At 40.7% G+C, this 26,231-nt stretch overlaps 2 protein-coding genes across 2 annotated transcripts; both read left to right on the top strand.

Annotated features, from left to right (window-relative positions):
* The first annotated feature begins 17 nt into the window (after positions 1-17).
* CUNH11orf54 (chromosome unknown C11orf54 homolog) lies at positions 18-11,646 on the top strand. The gene is made up of 9 exons (XM_041487294.1): positions 18-114; positions 2,734-2,856; positions 4,863-4,961; positions 5,890-5,963; positions 6,530-6,631; positions 7,596-7,772; positions 8,509-8,658; positions 9,238-9,354; positions 11,373-11,646. The coding sequence occupies exons 2-9, from the start codon at positions 2,799-2,801 to the stop codon at positions 11,544-11,546; spliced, it is 951 nt and encodes a 316-aa protein (XP_041343228.1). The 5' UTR covers positions 18-114; positions 2,734-2,798; the 3' UTR covers positions 11,547-11,646.
* Positions 11,647-12,014: 368 nt separating this feature from the next.
* Positions 12,015-24,727, top strand: MED17 (mediator complex subunit 17). Its single transcript, XM_041487292.1, has 12 exons — positions 12,015-12,368; positions 12,641-12,807; positions 13,210-13,429; positions 14,782-14,918; positions 15,017-15,101; positions 16,232-16,384; positions 17,162-17,292; positions 18,363-18,547; positions 19,062-19,199; positions 20,153-20,270; positions 21,459-21,618; positions 23,581-24,727. The coding sequence occupies exons 1-12, from the start codon at positions 12,137-12,139 to the stop codon at positions 23,784-23,786; spliced, it is 1,932 nt and encodes a 643-aa protein (XP_041343226.1). The 5' UTR covers positions 12,015-12,136; the 3' UTR covers positions 23,787-24,727.
* The last annotated feature ends 1,504 nt before the right edge of the window (positions 24,728-26,231 follow it).

The following is a 26,231-nucleotide window of genomic DNA, read 5'->3' as shown; positions in this document are numbered from 1 at the left end:
AAGGAGGGGGAGGAGGAGGATGGCGCCATGCTGGGAGTGGCGGCGGGGCGGTCGCGCCGGGGGCGGAGCCGAGCGAAGCGGAGCCTTGCTGTGCCAGAGCCGGCGGCAGGGCAGGTACGTGCGGTCGGGCGGTAGCGGCTCTCCGTGCGTGCCAGAGCTCGGGCAGCTCCCGGCTTCCCGCCCGGTGAGAGGCTCCCGTTCCTGCTGTGCTGCTTGTCCTTCCCCAGGCTCCCCGAGCTGGCTGCTCCAGCCTGAGCAGCCCCTTCCTTCCCCCCGCAGCGCTGCCAGGCGTGCCGCCGGCTGTAGCGCTCCCTCGCTGCAGTGCTCTCCGCTGCCTTTGCCTGCCGGGATGCTGTGTCCCTCGGACCCCAGCCTCGCCTGGCACGCCTGTCAATACCCTGCCGTGGCCCGTCCCTTCCCCAATTCCCAGCCGCTCAAACAGTTGCTTCTGCTGCCCCGCACCTTCCTCTGTCCCGTACGGGATCTCCGAGCACCGCCCCAGGAAGGAAATACGGCTTCTCCATCTGTGGATTTCTTGCTTTTCTTGGTGTCATCGCTAAACTTCTCTCTCACAATTGCCATCTTCAATTTTTTCCACGGATAGTTCTTCCCCCACCACCCTCCTCCCCGACTCGTGTCTAACCTGCCTACAACCTCTCCTTTTTGGCTTTAACTCTCCAAGCTAATTTCAAATCAGCTTTTGACAATAGACACCCCCCACACATAATTAATCTAATGTTTCACATTTCATCTGTCTTCTCCTGGTACCTGACTGCTCTCTCTGATGTTTTCTTCCCACTTCAAAGGCAGACTTTTAAGTCTTTACATACTTGTTGCTTCCATTCTAGTTGCACCATCCCACATCTATAATAACTTTATCACCCTTTTAGCATTTCTGTTCTTTCTCTGAAATTTTTCTGTAGCAATTCAGTGTCACTGCAGCCCTCCGTGATGGATCTTTATTATGTGCTGTTGTCTCAGGTTCTCTCTGTCCCACACCACACAATTCACTCCCCTGTGAATATTTGCAGTGGTAGGGCACAGATTTACTCTTTTGTGTCTTTCCTGGTAAGAACTACTGTCTACCAATCAGATTGGGTTTATTATGGTACAAACAAAATTTCCACAGTCTTTCCCTCCTTTCTTGATTGTGGGGAGCTAACTTATTTGAGTACTGTACAAGTCTTGTCTCTGCCTTTTGCACAACAGCAGTTCTAGCTTGTCTTCTCAGACTGTTTAAGGACAACAGTGTGTTGAGTGCTGGCACAGCCTCCTCCTGGATGTGGCAAAAGGTTCTTGAGGGGATGAGGATCACCTAAAACGATCCTCCCAAAGCCATGTTTTCACTTTCTGCCTATGGCTAATTACTCCCTTTCTTGGTGCACACTAGAAGTCTTGTGGTATGATTCACTCCACCTGACATGAGGCTTCTACCAGAGGCACCAAATCCAGCCTGCTGATTTCTCCTCCAGAGCCAGAGAAGGGACAAAGTCAACTGTGGAGACAGATAAGACCAGCTAAGATGAGAATTATTATACACAGGTTGCAGTCTTTTGTCCCTTCTCTGCTGCTTGTTACAGCAGTAATTTGGGGTGGCTGAGCATTGAGCTCAAAGATTTCAGTGAAGTGACTGCTACGATCTCCCCACTCTTCTTATTTCTTTTTTTTTTCTCGCCGGTTTGTTTTTTTGGTATTTTGTTTCCTTTATGCAGACTCAAGAGGCTAATGGTGTAAGGACAGTTACATTTTTTGACAGTCGTAAAAATTAGGATTTTTTAAAAGCAGAAGCTAGAACTATACATAAGCAGCTGTCTCACACCATAGTCCTTCCTAACAAAGACTCAATCAGGTCTAGGAATGTAGTTAGGATTTTGGCTTTTTCCTTCTTCCACCTGAGATCTGGGTAAAAGGGACCCATTTTATTTTTTTTTGCTGTGTGTAGCAAGTATGTGCCTAAGGAGTTAATGATTGCTGCAGCTGATTTTTAGGTAGTGTACAATCAGTTGTTTCTGCACTGACCTAGTGCCTTGCCCTTCTAGCTGGCTTTGCTGTTGCATGGCTGACTGAAATACAGTTCATTTCTGAAGGGGCTCTTAAACTCATGTTCAAAACTTTTTTGTTACAGTACTTTTTTTTTTTTTTTAACATACTTTTTGTATGGGTACAGAGCCTGATACTGCAGGCTGTTGACTTCTATTTTGCTGCTGTTGATTGCTGCTATTGATTTCTATTTTGCTGCTAGCCTGTTCCTCTCTGGAAAGGGAAACACTTGCCTAGAATCAACTGGAGATCATGTCACAGCTGGGGTTGAAAGTCCACCATAGCCAATGCTGGAAAAGTAAACATTACGTTTGGGAAGACCTTAGGAGACAGTTGATGTGCTCACAAAAGCTAGGTTTCTTTCAAAACTTTATTGTGACTCCAGGCTTACAAAAGACACCCAAATCTCCAGATCACTTCATCTGCATTCAGTGTAGGATATGTTTTCCCTACACCCAGCTGTCAGCTTGAGGACTAATATGTGTAATGCTCTGAGCCAGCTATATGGCTGACAGACACATCTTCTTCCAAAATGCATAAGAAATTTAACATTGCTATTGAAGCTGTCAGTCTTTCCTGTGATGCCAGAACTACAGTTCTATTTTTAATATGTATTCTAGAGTGAAATTGAAAAATAATTAACGTGTTGAAAGGAGCCTGTTTAAATTGTTAAACTATTATCTTTGTTGGCAGACCAATCACTCTGCAGTGTGCTGTACTGTAACTTCTTACCTGAAGAAATCAGCACGAATCAGGAAATGGCCAAAGTCGAAAGGTTTGCTTTTCATGTCCCAAGTCTGGAGGAGCTTGCTGGGGGTAAGTAATACAACATGTGACTTTGTATAAAGTTGTAATCTACTCTTCAAACTTATCTTAAAGCTCATACCAAAGTCTTTCTACAGCTAGTACACTGAGGGGTGAAGAACAGCACTATTTCTCTATATGTGATGATTTTCTTAGAGAAAACAATGATTTCTCTCCAAGCCCCAAGATATTTAAACACAGATGGGCTCTCAACTCCTTTAAAACCACTGAATATGCAGATTTCTGTGCAGGTCAAAAAAGTTTGACTACTACACACCAAACTTCTTTACACGTACAGAATCATCTGTCCTTCTCTACCCTCTAGTATTTCTTTCTTTTTCAGGACTGCTCAAAACATAGTTGACAAGATGCAGTGTAGCATGGCAGATCCTCTTGCTTGAACCTAGTTGGCTCCTCTTTGGTGACTGCCTTAGAACAGGGCTGCAGGAAACAGCTTCTGTAGTTTACTTCTTTCTAAAGCCTTTGCAATATGTGCTGAGAATAACAGAATGGTTGAAGTTGGAAGGGGCTTCTGGGTTCAGCCCAGTTACTCATGAGCTTCTTTTCTTGCCCTGGTAGGAAGACATTATTCCTTCTGGCAGTCTCTCCCCTGCAGCAGATATACTGAAGGTTTTTTGTCTTTCAGATTGATCCTCAAGTTCAGTTTGCTACTTTCCCAAATCTGTGTCAGTTTGACATTTCCATGTATTGAGAATGTGTGGTCCCAGCAGTGCCCTGGGTGGTTCCCAGTGTTTGTCTCACCCTGTCAGACAGGGGCAGTAGGCCAGGGCTGCTGTAGAGCTGTGAGCTCTGCAGAGAACACCACATACTTGCAGTAGAACAGCTTGAAAGAGTATCAGAAAAATTTTATCACAAAACAGAATTTTTGGTTTTTCCTCCATCTGTCCTGAGGATCTCCCATAAGCTGGGAATTGTGTTGTTGTTCATAATTTGAGGAGGGCTCTTTTATTGTCCTTGTCCATATGCCAGAAGGTACTGAGATATATTTAGAAATGTGCCAAGTACCAGCTACTACTTTTGGTCAAGAGCTTGGTAAATCTGATCTCAAGAAGTACGGTATGGCTGAAACCCTAACTGGAGGAAACAAAGGCACAGGAAAGTCTGTAAATAAGGAACCATCTGATTTGAGATCACAGACTGGATGTTCTGTTCTTTAGTTTGAGACATCTGTCAAAGCAGACCCCCAGGCATGAAAGAACCTGGACCTTTCAACATAGTATTTGAAGCAGTGTCTGTGAAGACAATCCCACACTAAAGGTTTGGAAGTTGTTTCCAAACAATGCACTCATCTAATCCTCCCTGTTGTTTGAGTGACTTTGCAAGTTCTGAGCCTAAAAAGACATTGATATGAAGCAAACCAAAAATTTTAGATTTGGTTCATTATCACTAATACCATTCATTCTCTGTCTTGCTGTGACAGTAGCACTTGCCAGAAAATCTCCACAAGAGCATAAACATGATAGGCAGTATCCCATGGTGGTAGAAGTTTCCAGACAGCAGAGACAGTTTGAGATTATAATCAAGATATTGCAAACTGTCTGGTTAATGTATGTAAAGAACTGATTGTTGCTTCAGCTAAAACTTGCTTTCTCCATTGCTCTTGCATCATATCTGACCATGATTGTAATTGTCCGCTCTTTGAAGCAAACCCACTGCTGAATGAGATTGAAGTTTGCCCATGTTACTTCACACTGTGCTGCTCCTAGAGCTCCCTGGAGCAGTCAGTCACTGTATTTCAATGAAAATGGTTTTTAAATTCTTTAAATTAATTAATGTGGCAAACAGTTACCTGCACAAACTTCTGCTCCTCTCTGAAGCTCAGAGTAATGTAACAAGTGCCTGCAGACATTTAAATCAATGGAGTTACTTTGGGTAAGCATAAATAATGTATCTTGCAGAAATAAAGCCCAAACAGATACATTTATTGTTGTTAGAAACTTGTCAGACTCTTGAAAATTTTTCATTGTCAATAATTTTGCCATTATTCTTTATTACAGTTTTGCAGAAAGGGCTTAAAGAGAACTTTGCTGATGCTCAAGTCTCTGTTGTAGACTGTCCTGATCTGACTAAGGAACCCTTCAACTTTCCTGCTAAAGGTGACCTAGAATTCCTGTCTTTCACTAAGACTTCTCCAGTTGTTTTTTTGCTTGGTTTTGATCCTTTAAAGATGCTGAGAGAGCTTAGAATGTTTTTCCAGTAAAGCATATGCATGAGAGGAGAGCTACATTTTATTTCTGGATTTGTTTCCTAGTTATGTATGAACAAGGACAAGTCATTACTAAGCACTTGTCATATTTTTCTTAATCTGTGACTGCATACCTACTTACTTCATAAGCTTTATTTTGTGTACTGAAAGGGTTTTGCATTTAAGTTGTTATCTTTCAGATGGAGAAATTTTTTAAAACCATGCCAATCACTATCTGAACCTAAGGAATTGTACTTCCATTAATTTTTAAATTCTTGGCATTCATGTATGTCAATGAAGTGAACCTGCCTTACTCTGAATGGGATTAATCTTGTTTGACACTAGCTGTCTGGAAGACAGACATGTCATCTGTGCTACTCATCTGAGTTCCCTCTGGCATCAATGTGAAAGAAACACCTCCAGGAGGTTATTCATCCCTTATTAAAATACATATCCAAATAAGTGGGATGAATTGTCCTGAGACAGCTTTCAGATTTACTAAAATTTGGAAGTGGAGTCCCAGCAGAGTTCTTTACTGTGTAGTGGGGGCATTACTGGAGAACTGGCAAATGGAAGGTGTTGTCCACTCTGACAATTTTTTTTGTGCTTAGAGAATGTTATTTTACAACATGTTGTGTAGCATTAAATCCTACAGTGAATAATCTTAGGGCTTGGAGTTCTTGATAGTTCAACACTTTATCTAAACATGCAAGGGAAATAGTGTTCTCAAAGGTTTGAGAAGTTTGAGGAACCAGGTCTTTGGTGGGTTAGAGTGTGTGCTTATTGAAGATTATTGGGAAAAAAATATTTTACCAAGCTAACTGGCTGTATTTTTCCAGGAATCTGTGGAAAGCCTAGGATCGCAGATGTGGGAGGTGTTCCTTACCTCATACCTCTTGTACAGAAAGAAAAAGTGAGTTCTTCCTGTATCTGTGGGGTTTAATATATTTGTCAAAAGAAAAGCAATAAACAAAACTAAGGACTAAGAGATACTAGGATCTAGATACTAGGATTCTACACTTGTGAAACACACTTTTCAGTGTTTAATGAGAGTGATTCTGATGTGTGTTGTATGTCACAAAATCTAGTAAGAACAATAATTCAGTCTTTGAATATAATGAGCAGGGAACATACAGGTAGAATCTATCTTTTAGCAAACAAATGGACATCTACCAAATTTGTTATTACTAAACATTGTGTTCAGAAGCCATGTTCAACATAACTATCAAAATTTTAATGAGGGTGGGTGTTGTGAATTAAATGCCTCCAGGACTACAGTGAACAGGCTGACAATTGCAGATCAGAGCACCACACCAAAATCATAGAATGGTTTGGGTTGGAAGAAACCTTAGAGATAGTCTAGTTTCAACCTGTCCTGCAGTGAGCAAGGATGCCACCCACTAGGCCAGGTTGCTCAGGGCCCCATCCAGCCTAGCTTTGGACACTTCTAGGGATGGAAGTATTGTTTTTCTTTTGCAGGTTTATGATCTAAATACAGTCGCAAAGGACATAGAGCTGCCTGGAGCTTTCATTCTTGGAGCTGGAGCTGCTTCATCCAAAATTCTTGGAATAAATGCTGAGGTCAGTATGTAAGCGTGATGGTTCTCAGTGAATTCATGGAAGTATCATAACAGTAGAGCAGTATCATGCTGGGTATTCCCCGTTTACAACAATATATCTAATAAACACTTTCACACCACAAACACATAAAACACATTAGAAGGAATTGAGATGAGGGGCACCCACTGAGGCACATACTCCTGAGATAATAAAGATTAATTTTTAACTTGTAATTCTTCAGGAAGCATGTGATTACCTTGAAGCATGCAAGAAACATGTTTTTTGAAACTGATTGACAAAGACCTGATGAGAGGTTTTAATTCCAAGATTTAGAAATGCTTCTCAAACTTACTGGTAAATGCCTTTGAGATACTCCCTGTCTTTTGCCCTCTTGGATGACTTTGTTTCACCGTTGTGAACTTTTATGTGAAAGATACCACATAAAAAATTATAAACTGCAGGAGGGGTAGGAGACAAAAACTATTGCCTATGGAGACCTTGGTTAATCACAGGTTTTTTCAGGCATAAACCTTTGGTCTTGCTGTCTCCTTTTGATGGATTTATTGGTAGATGAGATAGTCCATATCAGCATTGAATTTGGGCCTCTATAATAGTGGTTGTTACTGTACACTGAGAGAGTATTGCATAGAATTCCAATACTTGCATGCAGACTATAGATATTTTTTTCTTTCTTTTGTTTTTTTTTTTTTTTTTTTTAAACACTAGCATTCATCTTTATATAACATTAATTGTTTAATTGTTCAGAAAAAGTAGACCTGTTTTCTGGACCTTTCAATTACATTACAATATTAGTGCATTTTTCTTACCAGTACAAACCTCATCCTGAGAGACAGAGCTGTGTGATGAAGTGGATTTTTTCTTGGGATCATGGTCCAAAGCTTAAATTACGTTTATCTGAGTTCAGTTTGATTGGCTGATTCTTAGATGTTCTTATTGACTTATTCTTACATGTTCTTTATCCTAGTTTATCCCTATTGTTCAAACTAAGAGTGAAAAAAAGCCTGCTGTAAACGGGAGCTACATTGCTCAGATAAATCCTGCAGATAAAGGGTGCCTGCTTGAGAAGTACAGCAGTAAATACACTGATTGTGAGTTCGGACTGTTGGCCAACCTTTATGCCAGCGAGGGCAAACCTGGTAAGGTATGTACTTCCATCTAAGGTGATTTTGCAGTGCTTTGTGACTGAATGGAAACTCATGGTTCTCCTATCAACATTCTGTGATAATAGTAAAGTAGTAATTCCATAAGAGAAATATGCAAAAATAAGGAACTGATGCCAGTGATTGAGGAAAAGAATTAGTGCAGACAGAGGTGTTTGAATTTTTGAGGGATAGGTATTAGTTTACAAAAACTTTTCCATCATAAACCATTTATCCAAATCCAATCCAAACTAGCAGTGACTTAAGGTAATGGTGCAATGTACTCGTGTAAATGACACGTGGGCACTTAGGCAGTTTTTTGCACAAGTGCTTCTCCTGACACAGCTAGCACTAAGAGGTGCTGGCAGAACAGTTGAAAACCTGAGTGCTGCATGGAAACTGAACGGCCTTCTCTGTTACCCAGTGCTTCTTCCTGACAGAGTGGAAGCCAGCTGGTGGACAGAAGGGAGTTGCTGGACAAGTCACTGTCTCATGTATAGGTAAATCTCTTGCTGCCCAGCTCCCTTTACAGGCAAAGCTAGCATTGAACAGAACTAAGGAAAAGAGAGTTGGTCACAAACTGGAAAGATGCAAATGCAGCACTGCTTGCATGGAAGCTTATCTTTTCAAAAAGTGATCTTGGGCTATCAGCTTGGGAGAATTTCAGAACAGTTCTCACAGACCTTTTCAGACTATTGCGGCAGGAGACGGCAGTGACAAACTGACTTTATCTTCCAGGTCATTGAAGTGAAAGCCAATGGAAGAACTGGGGAGCTTAACTTTGTGACCTGTCTGAGACAAACTTTAGAGAAACACTATGGAGAGAAGCCTGTTGGGATGGGTGGTACGTTTATCATTCAGAAGGGGAAAGCAAAGATTCACATTATGGTACGTTGTTCTCAATGCACGTAACTTTATTTGTCTTCCTGAAAACAGAAGTATAAATCAGGGTGTAACATCTTAGTTCCTTCACTTTATTTTGTATTTTTAAATGTATGTATAAACTATTAGGATGAGCACTGTATTAAAGTAAGGAGTTGACATTACAAATCAGTGTTACAAAACTAGTAATTCTGTTTTAGTTGGCACTAATGCCATCATATTTTGAAATCTGTGTGCAGCTAAAGAACTGGAGAACTATTGTAACATGAATTGAAATGAAATACATGAACTCAGATGATACTTGTAAGAAGCATTAAACTTTTTTAAAAATAACTGAGCTTTTAACATGTACCAGGAGAAGGAGCATCCTCACTTCAGTTCTCCCACTACCTGTGCAATAAAATATGTAATATTCTGGTCGCTTCTGTTTCTTCCAGAAACAGAGTGATGGACACTGTGAGTTTCTTTCAGTCAATAAGGAAAATCAACAGAATAGTGGGGAGGGGAAAAGCAAAGTTGCTAGAGAAAAAGTATCCTGATGCAAGTGTCTTCCTTTTACTTAAAAAGCTTTTATTTTTGTTCTAGCCTCCAGAATTTTCTGCCTGTCCCCTGAATACTGATGAGGATGTGAATAACTGGCTCAAATTCTTTGAAATGAAGGCTCCACTGATTTGTCAGCCAGTAATAGTTTCCAGAGACCCGGTGAGTCTCTTTCCTTTCTAAGTACAGACTGAGACCTGTAATGAATTTTGTCTTGGATGTGATTTTCCTGTCAAGGATGGGAGTGAGTGTGTGTGTGTGTGTGTATATATATATAGTGTTGGACTCTTCCAGAGCTGGGGCAATGATTGAGAAGCTTCTCATTTCTGTGAGCTGTTTGAATTGTCTGAATTGAAGCTAGGTGAATCTGTTCTGAAACCTAGTGGTTGTTCATAGTGGATTAACTTCATGGTTCTCTTGTATGTGAGCACATGTTTGCACCCCAAACCCAACAGTACAGTTTACATTCACTGCTGGCCACACTGGGAGAAATGTCAAGAGCATGGAAGGTGGTTCAGCCACCTGTTTATGCACTTCACTTTTGTAACAAATCTCTCTGCTAATGCTGTGTCAAAAGACATGAAGCATATGTCCCACTGCTGATGTAAATTACAGTCTGCAAAGCCTCATGGTGGAAACTTACCTAGCATCTTTCACAAGCACCAAGTTCAACAGCAAATAATTCAGGATAAAACCAATCTGGTTTCAAAAACCATTAAGGTGTTCATAATTAGGAAAACTATTTGTTTAAAAGTAACCAGAAAACCATAGAAAATGGCTATTTTATAAATAACAATGCAGTCATAAGTAATATAAAAACGTTTTTTTCCAGAGGTGAGACATACTGTAGGCTCAAATATGTTGAAGGGTGTGATTTTATTGTGTCATTATGTGGCAGCCTTTGGCCTAGGGCTAAACTGTATCTTCCCATAATCCACTGACCATCCTTTGAAAGCAGCCATCGGCAGCTGCTCCATTCAGAACCAATGCAACTTGTGTGGTGGATGCCTCTGGGTTTCTCCTGTTTGCATCCACTGCAAGCTCAACAGCACTTGGCTAGGCCTGTGGTTTTGGAAATGTCTGAGTGTCACTACAAGAAGAGCAGGAGACAATGGCATTCCAATGCCATAGCACTATTCACCAGTATCCCCTTGCAGCCCAGGAAACTAATCATGTCCTGGGCTATGTCAAACTAGGTGTGGCCAGGTCAAGCAAGGCAATTCTTTCCCTCATGAGACCCCAGCTGGAGTGCTGCATGTAGCTTTGGGGTCCCAAGAAAGATGTGGACCTGTTAGAGCAGGGCCCAGGGAGGGCCATGAAAATGAGCCAAGGGCTGGAATACCTCTTCCTAGAAGAAAGACTGGAAGCTGACATTGTTCAGCCTGGAGAAGAAAAGGCTCCAGAAAGACCTTATCATAGCCTTCTAGTACTTAAAGGAGGCTTCTAGGAAACACGGAGAAAAACTTTTTACTGGGACGTGTAGCAACAAAAGAACAGGCAAGGATTTTAAATTGAAAGTGAACAGATTTAAGTTGGACACGTGGAAAAAAATTTTTATGCTAAATGTGGAGAGACATTGGAACAGGTTGCCCAGAGATATGGATCCTCCATCCCTGGGAGTGTTCAAGGCCAGGTTAGATGGGGCTTTGAGCAAGCTGGTTGAATGGAAGATGTCCCGGCCCATGACAGGGTTAGAATAGATGATCTGTGAAGGTCCCTTTGAACCCAACCCATTCTAAGATACATAAAACTGGTGGTGTTGATCTCATGGTTTAGGATGTTAGTTGCTATTTTATTCATTGTTCTTCCCATATTCATCTAAGCTGGCTCTCAGTACTGGAGACAATCCATTTACCACATGGGCCTGTGGCAATTCAGTGCAAAGGGGTTTGATTTCCAGTAGAGGTTCCTTGGTGTGACTGCATTATTTAATCCCAGTGGAAAGAAAGGTGGGGGGGAGAAAAGGGTTAAAAAGGACATCTCAGGCAGATTAACACCAAAACTTGGGGGCTGTCAGGGTTTCTAAATTCTTTTGTCTTACTGGTTTCACAAGTATCTTGTGAGTTTTCACTGCTTAATGTTTGGAGATGTGTGGAAATACATATTAGGATAGACTATCCTGTGACTTTTAAATGCTGTTCCCATGAGCGCGTTGATGACGGGCCTCTGTCTGGTGGCAGGGCTTCGATCTGCGTGTGGAGCACACGCACTGTTTCAGCCACCACGGGGAAGGAGGGCACTACCACCAGGACACCAGCCCGGACAGCGTGCAGTACCTGGGCTACTTCCAGCCCGCCGAGCTGCTCTTCCGCATCGACCGGCCCCAGGAGACGCACCTCGTCGGGAGAGACTGAGCCCGCGGGCCGACTGCGTCTTCCTCAAGTACAAATGCTGATTTTTGTAATGATTTCAATCATCGCTTACCAGATTTAAGAATAAATATGAGAATAGTTAGCTGCCGCCTTCTTACTTTTGTCAAAGGGCAGAACTCGGCGCATACGTGTCATTGGAGTTGCGACCACATTCAAATGGCAATTTAATGGCAATGTTATTGTATGTTTTCCTTTTGTTTGGCTGAGCTTCCTGCGTGGCCACAGCTGACCACGGGGAACTAGAGGTGAAGTTATGTTTAGAACGGGACATGAAACCAACTTCTGGTGAAAAATAAGGCCCTACAAAAAATGGCAGCACCTCCGAGCTTCTGCGCTCGGCACCGTCCCCTCACTGCGCTGGCCCCGCCCCTCGCGGGTGCCGCCGGAGGCAGCCGAGCCCACTCGGCGCTGGCCCCGCCTCCTTCCGAGCTCTCTCCGGAAATGGCCGAGCCCGTCCGGCACTGCTCCCGCTCCCTTGCGAGCGTCTCCGGAAATGGCCGAGCCCGCCCGGCGCTGGCCCCGCCCCCTCCCGGGCCCGCCCCCTGCCGCGTGCGGGCGGGGGTCGCTCCAAGATGGCGGGCGTGCCGGCCGTGCGCATCAGCATCGAGTCGGCGTGCGAGAAGCAGGTGCAGGAGGTGGGGCTGGATGGCAGCGAGACCTACCTCCAGCCGCTCTCCATGTCCCAGAACCTGGCGCGCCTGGCGCAGCGCATCGACTTCAGCCAGGGCTCCGGCTCCGAGGAGGACGAGCCGGGCTCTGCGGGCCGGCCCTGGGCCGAGGCGGGCGAGACGGAGGATGAGGAAGGTGAGAAGGGCCGCCGGCCCGAGCCCTCCGCCGGGGTGCAGCTGCTGGAGGCCCGCCGCGCTGTGCCTGCGGCTCCGCGGGTGGCTGGGCCTGGCCTGCCTTCCCCAGGGAATGGTCACAGTGTTCGTGACCCAGCCCCGGTAAATTGGAGAGGGAAAGGACAACAGCAGATTGGATGTCGTGCTGCTGTGATCTCTCTGTGTTTCAAAAATGAGCCTTACACCGTACCTTTGTAAAGCCCTTTGTTTTTCTTTCCTTTGTTTTCGTTTTAGGGTTGGTAAAGTTCCAGCCATCCCTCTGGCCTTGGGATTCAGTGAGGAACAACTTAAGAAGTGCCTTGACTGAGATGTGTGTGCTGTATGACGTCCTTAGCATTGTGAAGGATAAAAAGTTCATGACTCTAGATCCAGTCGGGCAGGATCCCCTTCCTCCAAAACAAGTATGTTGTACCTAGTTGAGGACTTTGTGTGGCTTGATGCTAATGATTTTATTCCAGTGGATTTTTTTTTCACATGTGATCTGTACAAAATTTGTCAAAATGTTCCTTTTGATGTGCTAGTGCAGTGCTTTGAGGGTCAGAGTGAGGCTGGAAATGGGAGTTGAGGCCAATTTCAGAAGCCTCTTTGCTGAAGCTCTAAGTCAAAATGCTGCTTCCAATCACATAATGGTGGTATGAAAGTAATTCTAAATAAATTACTGGTCATCCAGCAAAAGCAATGTGTCAGTCACTGTCAGTTAGTTTCCACTAATAATAAATAAATATTAATTTAAATTATTCGTTAATAATAATAATAATAATTTGTGAATTAAAGTGCAAGTGTCTTGTTGTTTTTGGTACTAGAATCCTCAGTTTCTACAGCTGATTTCAAAAAAGAAGTCATTAGCTGGAGCAGCTCAGATCCTGTTGAAAGGTGCAGAAAGATTATCCAAATCAGTTGCTGAAAATCAGGAAAATAAGCGACAAAGAGACTTCAACTCTGAACTGCTAAGACTGAGACAACACTGGAAGCTGAGAAAAGTGGGAGATAAAATTCTTGGTGATCTGAGCTACAGAAGTGCAGGTAAACAGTAGGATCTTTTTCACAAGAAGGGATATTTTATGAAATTGTCTTTCTGTAACTGGAAAAAGAGATGGAATCTCTCTTAGTTTCAATGTGAATTTATTTATGAGATAGGTTTATAAAGGGACAACTCTTGTTTTAGTATCAAGGAAAATACTTTGGCATCTTCAATCCAGAAAGTTATTTTGAAGGCCAACTGTAGTATTTTATGAAGAATTTGTTCACAAAAACAATACTGCATTTGAATGTAGTTGATCAGCTGACATGCAGACTTTGTAAATCCTTGGCTTTTATCTACGTGTGGTGTGTAAAGCATTAAAAAAAAGGTGAAGAGTTGGTTACCTTTTTTTTTAAATCAATGATCAGAAAATCCTAGATCATCTCAAGTTAGAAGGGACCCAAAAGGCTTATGATGTCTAACTCCCTGCTCCCTAGAATTTACACCAGGTAAAACTGAACCATGTGGCTAAAGAGTGATGTTGAAGGTAGATTATTGTACCTGTTATTCCTACAGCTGAGAAATTATGCTGAGAATATGCCTTAATTCATGGATTACATTTAAAAAGGGGTGAGCAGCCCAGGTTCTGGGGACTGTTATGGGGTGACAAAGTGAATACAGAATCACACAGAACTTGGGATGTAGGTACAAAGCAGGCATGAGGAACGGATGTGTTGGGTTCCTGTTGTCATTGGTGAGGGAGGGGAAGGACAAATTGAGACTTGTCCATGAAAAAGCTGCAGATGTACCCCAGGCTATGTATCATTTTTAGATGATTTACCCTGGGCTAGGTGAATTGTGCCCTGAAGGAAAAAGGTGTGCAGCTAGGACAGATGTGGGTATCTGCTTTTATCAGTCCCTAAATGACTGGCTATAGAGTCATCTTTTACAGTCAGAACATGGTCATAGTTTTAAGATCTCTAGGCAAACATCATCAGAATTCCTTTAAATCAAGAAGGGTATCTTACTTTAACTACCTGCTTGCAAAACTTCACACATTTACTTTTTGTCTTTTTTTTTTTTACCAAATATCTTTTTTTTTTCCTTCCTTGCACCTAATGACTCAATTTCAAAAAATTCTGGGCTTTCTCCCATAATTATTGAATACTCTGTGTTAACTTACTGTAAAATATTACATATTGCACAGTGGAGGACTGACATGCTGATACAGTGGCACGAGCTTCCTAATTTACCTGGGTTTTTTTAAGAAGTCATTAGGAAATATGAGTCAAGTGCAGCTCTGAAGATTTGGAGACTCAGAATTACATATTCTTCCAAAACAGAAATACGAGCTTTTTTATTGGCAGAAGGTGCTTAATATTTAATGTGTATGTATTTGTCCTTCTTTATTCAGGCTCCCTTTTTCTTCATCATGGCACATTTGAGGTAATAAAGAACACTGACATTGACCTGGATAAAAAGATACCTGAGGATTACTGTCCTTTGGATGTTCAAATTCCAAGTGATTTAGAGGGATCAGCATACATCAAGGTTTGTCAGAGAAACCTGAATAATTTAGTGGACTTCTGTTTCAGATTTGTGTGCTTGCAACAGAGAACAAACATTAAATACTGTTCTCTCTTGCCTAGGTTTCTATTCAAAAACAAGCACCAGACATTGGTGACCTCGGGACAGTCAATCTCTTCAAAAGACCCTTGCCAAAATCAAAACCAGGTACAGCTTATATGTTGTTTTATAAATATATTCTCAAGGAATGAGTTTGGATATGAGGCTTGTTTTAAAATTTCAGCATATAGCTGGGAAGAAGAGTGAATAAGACTTCCCTTGTTTAAACTGAAATTTTCTGTTTGGGTGCTGCTTGGGCTTTGGAAATCATGCTTTTGAAGCATGCTCCTTCAGTTTTTAATATGTGTTTATTCAGTTCTGAAACAAAATTACTGTGGTTGTATTTTGTGTATTCTGGAGCTCCTTTTGTTAGACATGAAAAGTTTGAGCCCATAACTGAAATCAAGCCAAGGTGTTGTGTTTCAGTCAGTTACATCCCATTAATTCAGCTGAACTAGTGATTGTTCACTCTTAACTATGCCCAAAATACATCATTTGTGTCTGTTGCTGATATGTTTTATCTGGATCTGAAACTCTGCTGGTGGTCTGTGTGTTAATTACCAACAGCTCACCTGGCAGATAGTATATTGATTCATTTAATATGTGCCAGTATGTGAAGTTGTAAACTTTTGGATAAAAAACCCATCCTTTACTCTGTAAAGTTAGAAATAAACTGGCAGGATTTTATTTTGCAGTTGTCTGATGTAGATGTTGGTGCTGTCCTGACCATGGACAGAGTGCTGTACTATGAGGTGTTTCATACGGTATTGGGGGTACATTGTACAGCTTGTGTGCTTACTCACTCTGGAATCTCCCAAGAATTTTGGGCCTGTAAACCCTGTGAAAGCACATACATGCACTGAACATTATCAGGTAGTTCATCATAGAGTGAATTTAATAAAGCCAGAAGTATCATTGAAAGTAAACTGCAACTTAAGGAGCACAGGTTCATAAAGAGAGGCCTTCTCAAAAGGCCTGGGAGTGTAATACACTGCTCCATAAGGGTGTTGCACTTCACAATACACATATATGTAAAATTGAATCAAAATTAGTTTCAGTTTTACCTTCAAGTGCTTGCTTAACTGAGATAAAATTCTGATAATACTCAGTTTGGGTATAAGGCACTGACTGCTTTATCTTAGTGATCACACCTGGCTACTGCATAATATTTGGCATCTGAACAAAAAGGTGGCTTCTCTTTGCTTTCCCTCCTGCAAACATCGATTTATACTTTTCAGGTTCAGCACACTGGCAGACAAAGTTGGAGACTGCACAGAACGTTCTTCTATGTAAAGAAATTTTTGCCCAGCTGTCACGAGAAGCTGTTCAAATTAAATCACAGATTCCTCACATTGTAGTGAAAAATCAGATAATCTCCCAGCCTTTCCCAGGTAGGCTGCTTTTTAAGATGCTTAACCTACAATTATTTCCTTAAATACTGACTGATGTCACGTTTTTAATGCTTGGTCCTTACAAAAGGAAAAACAAACTCCTTGATTTTCAAAGGTTTTGAAAAACGTAATTTCAACTAATGCACAGTAGTTTCTGATGTACTCTGTTTTCCTTTGTGGTTATGTTTTTTGTCAGCAGTACTTAAAACTGTCAGCTGTAATGCCATGTGCATGTGGCAGTTTGGAGCTGAGCATAAGTCATTGCTCCTGGATTGCATGTAAGAAGAAATTTAAGACTTGAGTTTATGGGTCCTCCGAAGAACAAAAGCAAATGCTCTTTAGTGAGGATAATTAAACAGCATAAAGGTAGCTCAGAGTCAGTGGTGAATCCTCTGTTCTTACAAGGGGTGCACAACTGATTGTGTCATCAAAGAATATGTTTCTGGATTGCTTAAAATGTGTGTGATGGTTAATCACTCCTTCTTTGAGAAAGGAATGGGGTCCTGGGGACTTCTTTTTGTGTGGGATTGAGTCATAGAAATTGACGTGAAATGCATCTGGTGAGTTTGTTTGTCAACACTTCAGTGAATATCAAGTTTTACTTGCCTTTGGTGCTGTGCTTTCCATCATCATTTTTTGATTTTTCTCTGATACAGTGAATACCTGTTGTTAAACTACTGAGTATAAAACATGAAGAAAAGCAGTTCTCCAATAGCAGCCTTGAAAGTTGTCAGTGCTCACTTTTTAAAATCTTTTTTTTTCCATCTGTTTGTACAGGTTTGCAGTTGTCTATTTCTCTGTGTCACTCCTCCAATGATAAAAAGTCACAAAAGGCTGCTTCTGAAAAACAGAATCCAGAGGATCACCTCTATGTTCTCGAACATAATTTGCATCAACTTATCAGAGAGGTACTGCATCTATGGCTGAAGTACTGAAGAGTTTTTGGGCTTTTGTTCAGCCTTCTGCCCAGTGTGTGGCAGTGGTATGACAGCCGAGTGCCACTAGAGGCCAGTCCTTCTCCATCCATTGTGGAAGGCAGCCTGCTGCTTGGGTTTCCATGGGTGTGGGTGGTTTGGGAGTTCCAGTTAATGCTTTCGTGGCATGCTAGTTCTTTACTTAACCTCAGACCTGGCTGCTCACTTCAGAAAAGCCATGCAAAGCTTTTCCAGTAGAGTTCATCAGTTCTTCCTTTTTTTGTTGTGTCTAATAGTGCTTACCAAGCACTGTCAGTGAGCATCTGGTCAGCCATACCCTCAAGAAGGAACAATCAATTGCCATAATAGCTTTGTTTATTTGAATGTCCACTTCTCTGCTTCAGCATTTTAGATTCTTGAATAATCTAGCAGAACCTGGGGAATGAGGTTGAGGTTGTGTCTCTTCAAGCAAGAAGCTCAGTTTTGTATCTCTAAGTAGAACTGAAACCATGTTCCAGACAGTGTTCACCTCCTTAGAGCATGGCTCTGCAAGTCATGCAGTCATGTGGAACAGTCCAGTATTTTAAACACTGATTTAGGATTCATGAAGCTTTCATGGCATTCAGTGCCTACCTTTCCTGTGGATTTTTTTTACTTTGGACATACTGCTAAAACTTTTTGTACTTCAATTTTTTTTTGTCTGAAATACTTCGTTTATTTTTAAGCGACTGTCAGTGACCATTCTTTCTGCCTCCATAGATGTATATAAAGAAGACTTATTAGTTGGAACTACTGCCATGGTACCAAATTTTTGTTAGCTAGCACTTTTTTTTTTTTTTAATTTAACTTTCTATAAAGTTTGAAAGACACATAAATGGAGGAAGCAAACTACAAAGAACTGTCTTTAATGTGCAGTCAGGTTGATAAAGTTAAAAAGTTGCATTTTTTGAAAGTATGTACCCTCAAAAAACCTGATGTGAAGCAATGTATTGTTGGATACATATTATTTCTTGTAGATACATTATTTGGTCCCTTCCTTTTATAACATCTGTTGGTTGTTGCAGTGTCACAAGCAAACCCTGAGCTCGACAGTGATGCCACATCCTGCTAGTGCACCTTTTGGCCATAAGAGAATGAGACTTGCAGGGCCCCAAGCTTTTGATAAAAACGAAATCAGTTCTTTACAGTCGAATGAAGGACTTCTGGAGAAGATCATAAAACAGGCAAAGCATATATTTTTGAGACGAAGGTGGGTCACAAGATACTCTTGTTACAATAACGTGTACCATTAGGTAGAATACAATTGATCTATTTTAGGTGTTCTTAAAACTAGCTGCTGTTTCCTTCATGGTTAATACAGTCTTTTTTTGTAAGTAGTAAGAAGCAAAAATTATGAAAAAACATGAGAAAACAACATTCAGCTAGTAAAAAGAAAAAATACTAGATTTCTTTGACATCTCTGTGACAGTTGCAACATAAGCTGCTGATAATTGTCCCTACTTATCTCAAAGTGCATAAAACCTTTTTAGTATTTTTAGCAGTGCAGTAGCTGATACTGAGTAATACCAGTTCAATACTGCTGCAGAATGTATGAGAAATGTACAGAATAAACAAGTGTACTTCATTAGCACCAAAACAGTGCTGAAATGGAATTTTGCTCCACATGTTTCCATTAAATCTAATAACCTCCTTGCTTCCTGTAAGCAAGATTACAGCACAAACTGCCTGGATTATTGTGTGTGGAATATGGCTTTATCTTCTAGAACTGCTCGAACCATTGACAGTCTGGCGAGTCGTATTGAGGATCCTCAGATTCAGGCTCACTGGTCCAATATCAATGATGTTTATGAATCCAGTGTTAAAGTTCTAATAACTTCTCAAGGATATGAGCAGATATGCAAGTAAGTATGAGAATGCATGTCCTTTTAGTTGTAGAAGCATGAAGCAAAGGCAGCATGTATTCACATTTTGCTTTAAAGGTTTAGATTCTCTTCAGACAGACAAGTAGGAGTCCCTTATTTGTGTGTGTTTTTCTGAGTTGACTGTGGGATGAACAGTCACCTTAAGAAAACTTCACCCACTTTACCCTTTAATGAAGATATTTAGTACATTTTTAATTCATACAGTTTCCTTTCAAAGAAGAAATTTGGGAGTGGAAACTTGGGAGAGATTTATTTTGGTTAGAGATGACTGAACACAAAGTATCACTTGATGGTGCTGGATTCTAAACTTCCAGTCTGGTCATGGAAAGATAATCAATGCTCAGTCCTAGCTTGGTTGCATACGTACTGAAATGTGGAACTCATGTAGTTCATGCAATAATTATGCATGTTGTTACTGAAATACAAGATGTGATGTTCCAGAAAGAAATGCCTGCAGACTGACCAGCAGTGAATTCATTAATGCATCAACAGTGGTTTTTTAGAGCAGTGATCTCTGGCTGTGACCATAGTGTGGGGCAACCTGCAGTCATTGGTGCATTTCCAGTCTTGGTTCCAGAGTACATAAGCTGGCCAAGTTTTGTCTGTAGCATAGAACACACCATTTTCCCCTGCACAATTGGAGGTAAACTTGGGCACAGGGCAGGCAGGGAGCTGCAAGGCTTTCCTGACCTGAACAAATGGTAGGCCAGGTCTGGGAGACTGCCACAGAATATGTCACCTGCCATATAGAGGCAGCTGTTGTGGTGATAGATGGAACTGGAATGTTTGGAATTGCTGTCCCATTCTGTAGGATTTGCACCGTCTGTCTTAGGAATTCTTGTCAATGATTGGGTGGGATTCTGTGTTCTTAGTTTCCTGTTTTCTTAAGTGTTTTAATGCTTTTTGAATAAATATGGATCTTGTCTTTAAAGATCCATTCAACTACAGCTGAACATTGGAGTTGAACAAATCAGAGTTGTGCACAGAGATGGAAGAGTTATTACATTGTCCCATCAAGAGCAAGAACTGCAGGATTTCCTTCTATCTCAGGTAGACTCACATATGTTATTCTTCCCTTTCTCGTGATGTTCAGGAAACAGAAGAAGTTAAAATCTCACTTTCATCTATGTAGAAAATATTAAAAAGTTCAAATTAAGGTAGTGGAGAAGGGAAGCTGGATGACTGAATTTTCACTATGTTTGTATAGAGTCTTTAGCAGCTGTTACTAAAATATAATGCCATTTTTTACTAGGGTCAGTAGCCATAATAATTTTTCCCTCCAATTTAAAATGCATTTCTTTATACTGCTCATTATGGGAGAAACAAGTCAGTGGTAATCATAGCAGACAATAAAGTATTCTATATATGAAACTTACTGTAGCTAAGTTCTTAATGAACCCACAATTACTGTCATTTCAATGTTGTCTGTTAATGCTCACTTTGCATCTGTTGTTACTAAATCAGCTGATACTTGAATGAACTCTGTTTTCTTAATTGCTTAGAACAACCTGCTGATTTTATTCAGAAGTAACAATCTCCCCACTATGCATTATAAATAGTCAGATTACAGGTCTTTAATAACAGTGGTTGGCCTGTTGCAGTTTTCTATAACTCCATGACACAGAAAACAAGTTGAAACAGATTCTGCTGAGGTCATGTCTTTTTGCTCAAGTGTTGTCAGACTTGTTCACAGAGAACTGCTGAATGGTGCTGGATACTTCCTTGTTACAAGGGTTAAGTCATGATACAGGAAAACAGTAGCATTTAAACTCCTAAACTGTTAGAGCTCAGTGCTTAGACTTGACCATTAATGGAGATAATCGTGCATGTGAGAACCTCAACTTTTTTCTGAATTTTCTCTGCTAATATTTTCTCTGCTAATATTTTCTCATATTTTTATATATTTTACAGCAGAAGTCTTTGTTTCTATTGAAAGACAGGATTGTTTACAAACTAATTTTTTGAGACATAAATAGAGATTTTTGTAAATTGATAGCAGCATTTAAATAAAATGGCTAAGTGCATACTGATGAAAAATTCATTTAACTGCATAATAGAGTGATCCTCTCTTCTGTGGAGGAGCTAGTCTAAATTCAAATAACACGAAGCCCTACCATCATATAAAAAAAGTTCCTCTGAAAGTAGAGAACTTAGTCACTTCTATAAGTAACTACATCAGCAATTCTTTCTATGGTCTGCAAATACTGAACAGAAAACAAACCTCTTGTTATGTTTCAGATGTCACAGCACCAAGTGCATGCAGTTCAGCAGCTTGCAAAGGTTATGGGATGGCATGTGCTGAGTTTCAGTAATCACGTTGGTCTGGGGCCGGTGGAGAGCATTGGCAATGCTTCAGCAATAACTGTAGCATCACCAAATGGAGACTATGCCATTTCAGGTAGTGTTCCCTCTTGCAAACAGAAGTCAAATCTTTCTGAGAGTGTTTGTAGAATATTTTGCTATAAATTGATACCATACTTTAAAAGTCTACAGACTATCTCTTTTGTGTATGGAATTGACATCTAAATAGGATCAACACCTTGCCCAGGAAGCCACTTAATATAAACCTGATTATATCTACACAGGCTTGAAAATATTTCTTACATTTACCATGGAAAATTATATGTATTCTATTATTCTATCATATGTATTATATTAATATATTATTTTAAAATATTGTTTTGATAAATATTATATATTTGTTTGTATAATATGTAATTACATATAATTAATGTATTATTATTAGCATAAAAAAAGATATTACAGAAACCGTCAGGATCCTGAGAGTAGGCAACAAGGTAAACAACAGGATCACAACTCCAAACTCAGGGAGAACAGTTTTGGTCTCTTTAAGGATCTTTTTGAAAGAATCCTATGGGATATGATCCTATGGGATGGAAAGAGGAGGAGTCCAGGAGTGCTGTTTGATTACTGTCTTCAAGGGTCACCTCTTTCAATGGTCAAGCTCAAGAATGGTCATTCTTAATGTTCAGGAAGTTGTACAAAAGTGACAGAAGACCTGTGTGTATGAACAGGGAGCCTGTGGCTGAGCTCATGACATAGGAAGGAAGCTCCAAGAGATTATAAGTAGTTGTCCTGGGAGAGATATAGAGATCCAAGCATGCATTGGTAAGGATAGGAAAGCTAAGGATAGGATAGCAATCTGGTGAGGGATGTACAGGGCAGCAAGAAGAGCTTCAAAAGGTATGTCAGCAGCCAAGGAAAGATTAGGGAAAATGTGGGACTGCTGTTAAACAGAGAGAGTACCTGGTGGCACAGGACACGGAGGAGGCCAAGGTACTCAGTACCTTCTTTACTTTGGTCTTAAGACTGGCCCTTCAGAAATGGATCTGTGAGACCCATGGGAAATTTTGGAGCAAAGATTCAGCCTCAGTAGTGGAAGACCAGGTTAGAGAACATTTGAACAGACTTAGACATATACAAGTTCATGGGACCAGGTGGGATATATATCCATGACTGCTGAAGGTGTTGATTGACGCCACTGCAAGGCCACTCTTGATGCTAAAAGGCCAGGCTCGGGAAGGTCTCCTGAGGACTGGAAGAAGGCAGATGTTGCATCCTGTATTTAAGAAGGAAAACATGGGGAACTACAGTCTGATCAGCCTCATTGCAATTACTGGGAAGATGAGTTGGAAAAAAGTATTCTCAGAAGAATTCTCCAAACATACTATAGAGAATGTGGTGATGAGGAGTAATTGGCATCAATTTATGAAAAAGAAATTCTGTTCCATCAGCCTGATAGTCATCTCTTTGTAGAAGGTTAGCCTGGCAGATGGGGGAAAAGCTAGGTGGTACCTCTCTGTTTATTTAAAAAGCCAACGCACACCACTCCCCAACATGAAAACGCAGAAACCCATCCAAGCCAACAAAGCACCAGCACCCCTCCACTAATCTCACAGAATTTTGTGATTAAAAGTAACTGCCTAATGACTTAGATCTTGTCTATTTGAGATAAATCCACTAGAAACAATGCATTTTTCAACAGAATAGCGGGGAATACATCCAAAGAAAGAATGAGCAATGAAGCCTTTGCCCTTCCTGGCATCATCAAGGAAAAAGAAATGAATTTGTAAGGTGTGCATTTTGGGGTTTATTAAATGTTTCTCTGTCTTGATCTAACCAAGAGCCTGCAGTGCAAAAGCAACAAAATCATAGAGAAGTGGGAGATGAGAGAGAAAATCCAGAGAAAAAGCTTTTAAAAAGAAAGGAAGAGAATTTCCCTGGTTTGCTTTCAGCATGTTTGGAATTGAGTAGAAGTATAGAATACACAAGGAAGAATATTTAGTATGAGGAGTGCCTACAGTGTAAAAATGCTCATTGAAATCTCCTTTCCCCACAGTCCGTAACGGTCCGGAAAGCGGCAGCAAAGTCATGGTTCAGTTTCCACGGAGCCAGTGCAAGGATCTCCCCAAGGGCGATGTCCTGCAGGACAGCAAGTGGAATCATCTCCGGGGGCCGTTCAAGGAAGTGCAGTGGAATAAAATGGAAGGGCGTAACTTTGTGTATAAAATGGAACTCCTGATGGCTGCCCTAACTCCTTGCTAGTGAAGCATCAGTCTCTCTCTGAGTGCTTTGAAGTGTCTCTGTGCAGTGGTAACTGCCAGTGCAGCAAAGGGAGAGGGGAGCTATGGGCCAATACAAGAAAGCAAAATCAAATTTATTTCCTGTACAGAAATAACCATTTTGATATTTGTAAAAAAACCTTTTTCGGTGGCATATAAAATACATACAATTTTTTGTAAAAGTTCCTTTCATCTATATCTTTGAAATTTACTCTGTCCAGCGTGATATAGATAAGTAATTAATGTATTTTTTGTTTATAAAATTAAATTTGGTAGTCCTTGAGTTGAAGCATTCTTGAGTTGCAATTTTTGTGCATTGATGGGGATTGTGGGCGACCCCTTTATTTTTGAGAAATATGTTTCCTTGGCAGTTTAACTTATGAGAGTTACAAAGTCACTGCCTGTGGCAAAAGTCTTTCCCCTCTGATGGCCTGTGTCGTGTCAGCTGCTTTCCTTGTTTTTTGACCTTGTTTTTTGCAAGTATATAGAGGAGATGGTCTTACTTGGCTGGCAAGTTCTGACAGTTTGAGTTTGTGGGTGACTTGTGTCTTAGTGACTGGATAGAAGGAGGTAACTCATGCAATAGACCTCCACACTTGAGCATCTGGGTCTTTTTCCTGCATTCTCCATGATTATCATCCAGGGAAATAATATCTTCCCAAATATCAGCTCTCTTGAGTTCTTTCAAAATAAAAAAGTCATGTTTTTTATAGTTTTGGTTGTAATTATAGTCTTCTTGAAACTTACAGTATGGTGTTCAACAAAGCTTTCATTTTGTTTGGTACTTAAGTGCTAAGGGTCTTTTTGCAACTTGTCTGTGTAAACTGGTTCATATTCATGTCCATGTTGTCTTATGAGGTGTCTGTATTTATGTATATATACATGAACTTCTTGCACATAAACATGATCAAATTGAGCATCACACTTCCATGGTGACAGTTGTTATTTTGTTGTATTCTCAAGTATAAAGAATAATTGTAGGAAAATAAGCAGCAAGCTGCTGCTCAGCAGGTATCCAAAGCAGTTCTTGTACTTACATTGGTGTTGGCCAGCACGCAGAATCTTGTTTCCGTTCCTGGAAGTACTTGCTTCTGTGTGACTGAACTAAGAGAGAGAAAGGGTTTTCCTTTCGGGTGCTCATGTGTTACCCAGGACAACTGATGAAAATTAAAAGCCCTCGTTGAAAATAAGTCTCTTGATCTTGGACCCCTGTGATGCCAGGTCCTGTATTGCTGTGCCAGCAGACACTGTGAGATTACAGGCAGAGGGGGGGTTGTTCTTTGGTGAACAGTTCGGCTAACAGCCTGATGCATGTGTTCGTGCCTCTGACTAGATGAGGCTGTTCTGGCTCCTGCCAACACAACAAATCTCTTATTAATAATTAGAAGATGAGTCTATGAAACTTGAACATGTCTTTCTGCTTTATTGTTCTTAACCTAAATTGACAGGTCTGCATGTAGCAATAGCCTTTTCATCAGGTAAGTTCTTAGTTACCAAGTAATCAGATCACTGTGGAGCTATTACAATCTCATGGTTGCAGGACTTCTCTCTTGAAAAGAAAGACACATCCTGTGTGGCAGAACAGCAAACTCTGCATGTTAGCATGAAAACACTTGTAAAGACTTCTAGGTCTAGCTGAAAAAAGAATAATAATAGTAACAACATCAAAAAAAAAGAATTGTTAGAGACCTGGAGAGTCTGTGTTTTGTTGTTGAATACACAGGGATTCCTAATTTTAATGGAAAACAGACTGATTAGACAGCTAAAAGAGAGATAGTCTTGAAACTTGGTAGTGCATCTTTGAATATGAGATGATGACATTAGTGAATGATTAAGACCTTTCCAAGTGATTGCCAAAGCAATCTGGTGAACTTGGACATCTCTTTAATTCAAGTTTAAAAGTAAAATCCCTTAATCCCTTTGATCATCTAGAATTCTCTAAATATTAAATTTGCTGCTGTTCCCCAGGGAGTTTACAAGTACAGTAAGAACAGCTGTTTCTGAATTTCTATTGTAACAACCTTCCATAAGACTTTAGATGCTCCACAGTAGCAAGAAACAGCTACAGTTTAACCTCACATTCTGTACCTCAAATATGGACCTCAGTAATGCACAGTAACAAACAGCATTTTCAGGAAAATGTCAGTATTTTTCAAGTAACGTTAGTTACCTGTGTAGAGTAAGCATGTTAAATTGTGGGTAAAATTTTTGGGTGAGGAATTGTCTATAAAGAAAGCTACATACAGGTTAACTGTACTGGATGTTCTCTCTGAATACTGTTTGAGTCCGCGCTATTCATATGGGATATTACTGCCTAAAAGTGAGGTTGGCACCAGGTTTAATAGCCAAGGATGGGTGCCTGAAGTTGCAGTGACTTCAGCCAAGCTGAAAGAGGTAGAAAAACTGTGCTAGTTGTAAACTTCTGTTG

Source organism: Pyrgilauda ruficollis, unplaced genomic scaffold (assembly GCF_017590135.1).
Source record: "Pyrgilauda ruficollis isolate IOZ18807 unplaced genomic scaffold, ASM1759013v1 scaffold8, whole genome shotgun sequence".
NCBI lineage: Eukaryota > Metazoa > Chordata > Aves > Passeriformes > Passeridae > Pyrgilauda > Pyrgilauda ruficollis.
The sequence above is the reverse complement of the archived record's forward strand: the minus strand, read 5'-3'. Positions and strand labels throughout refer to the sequence as shown.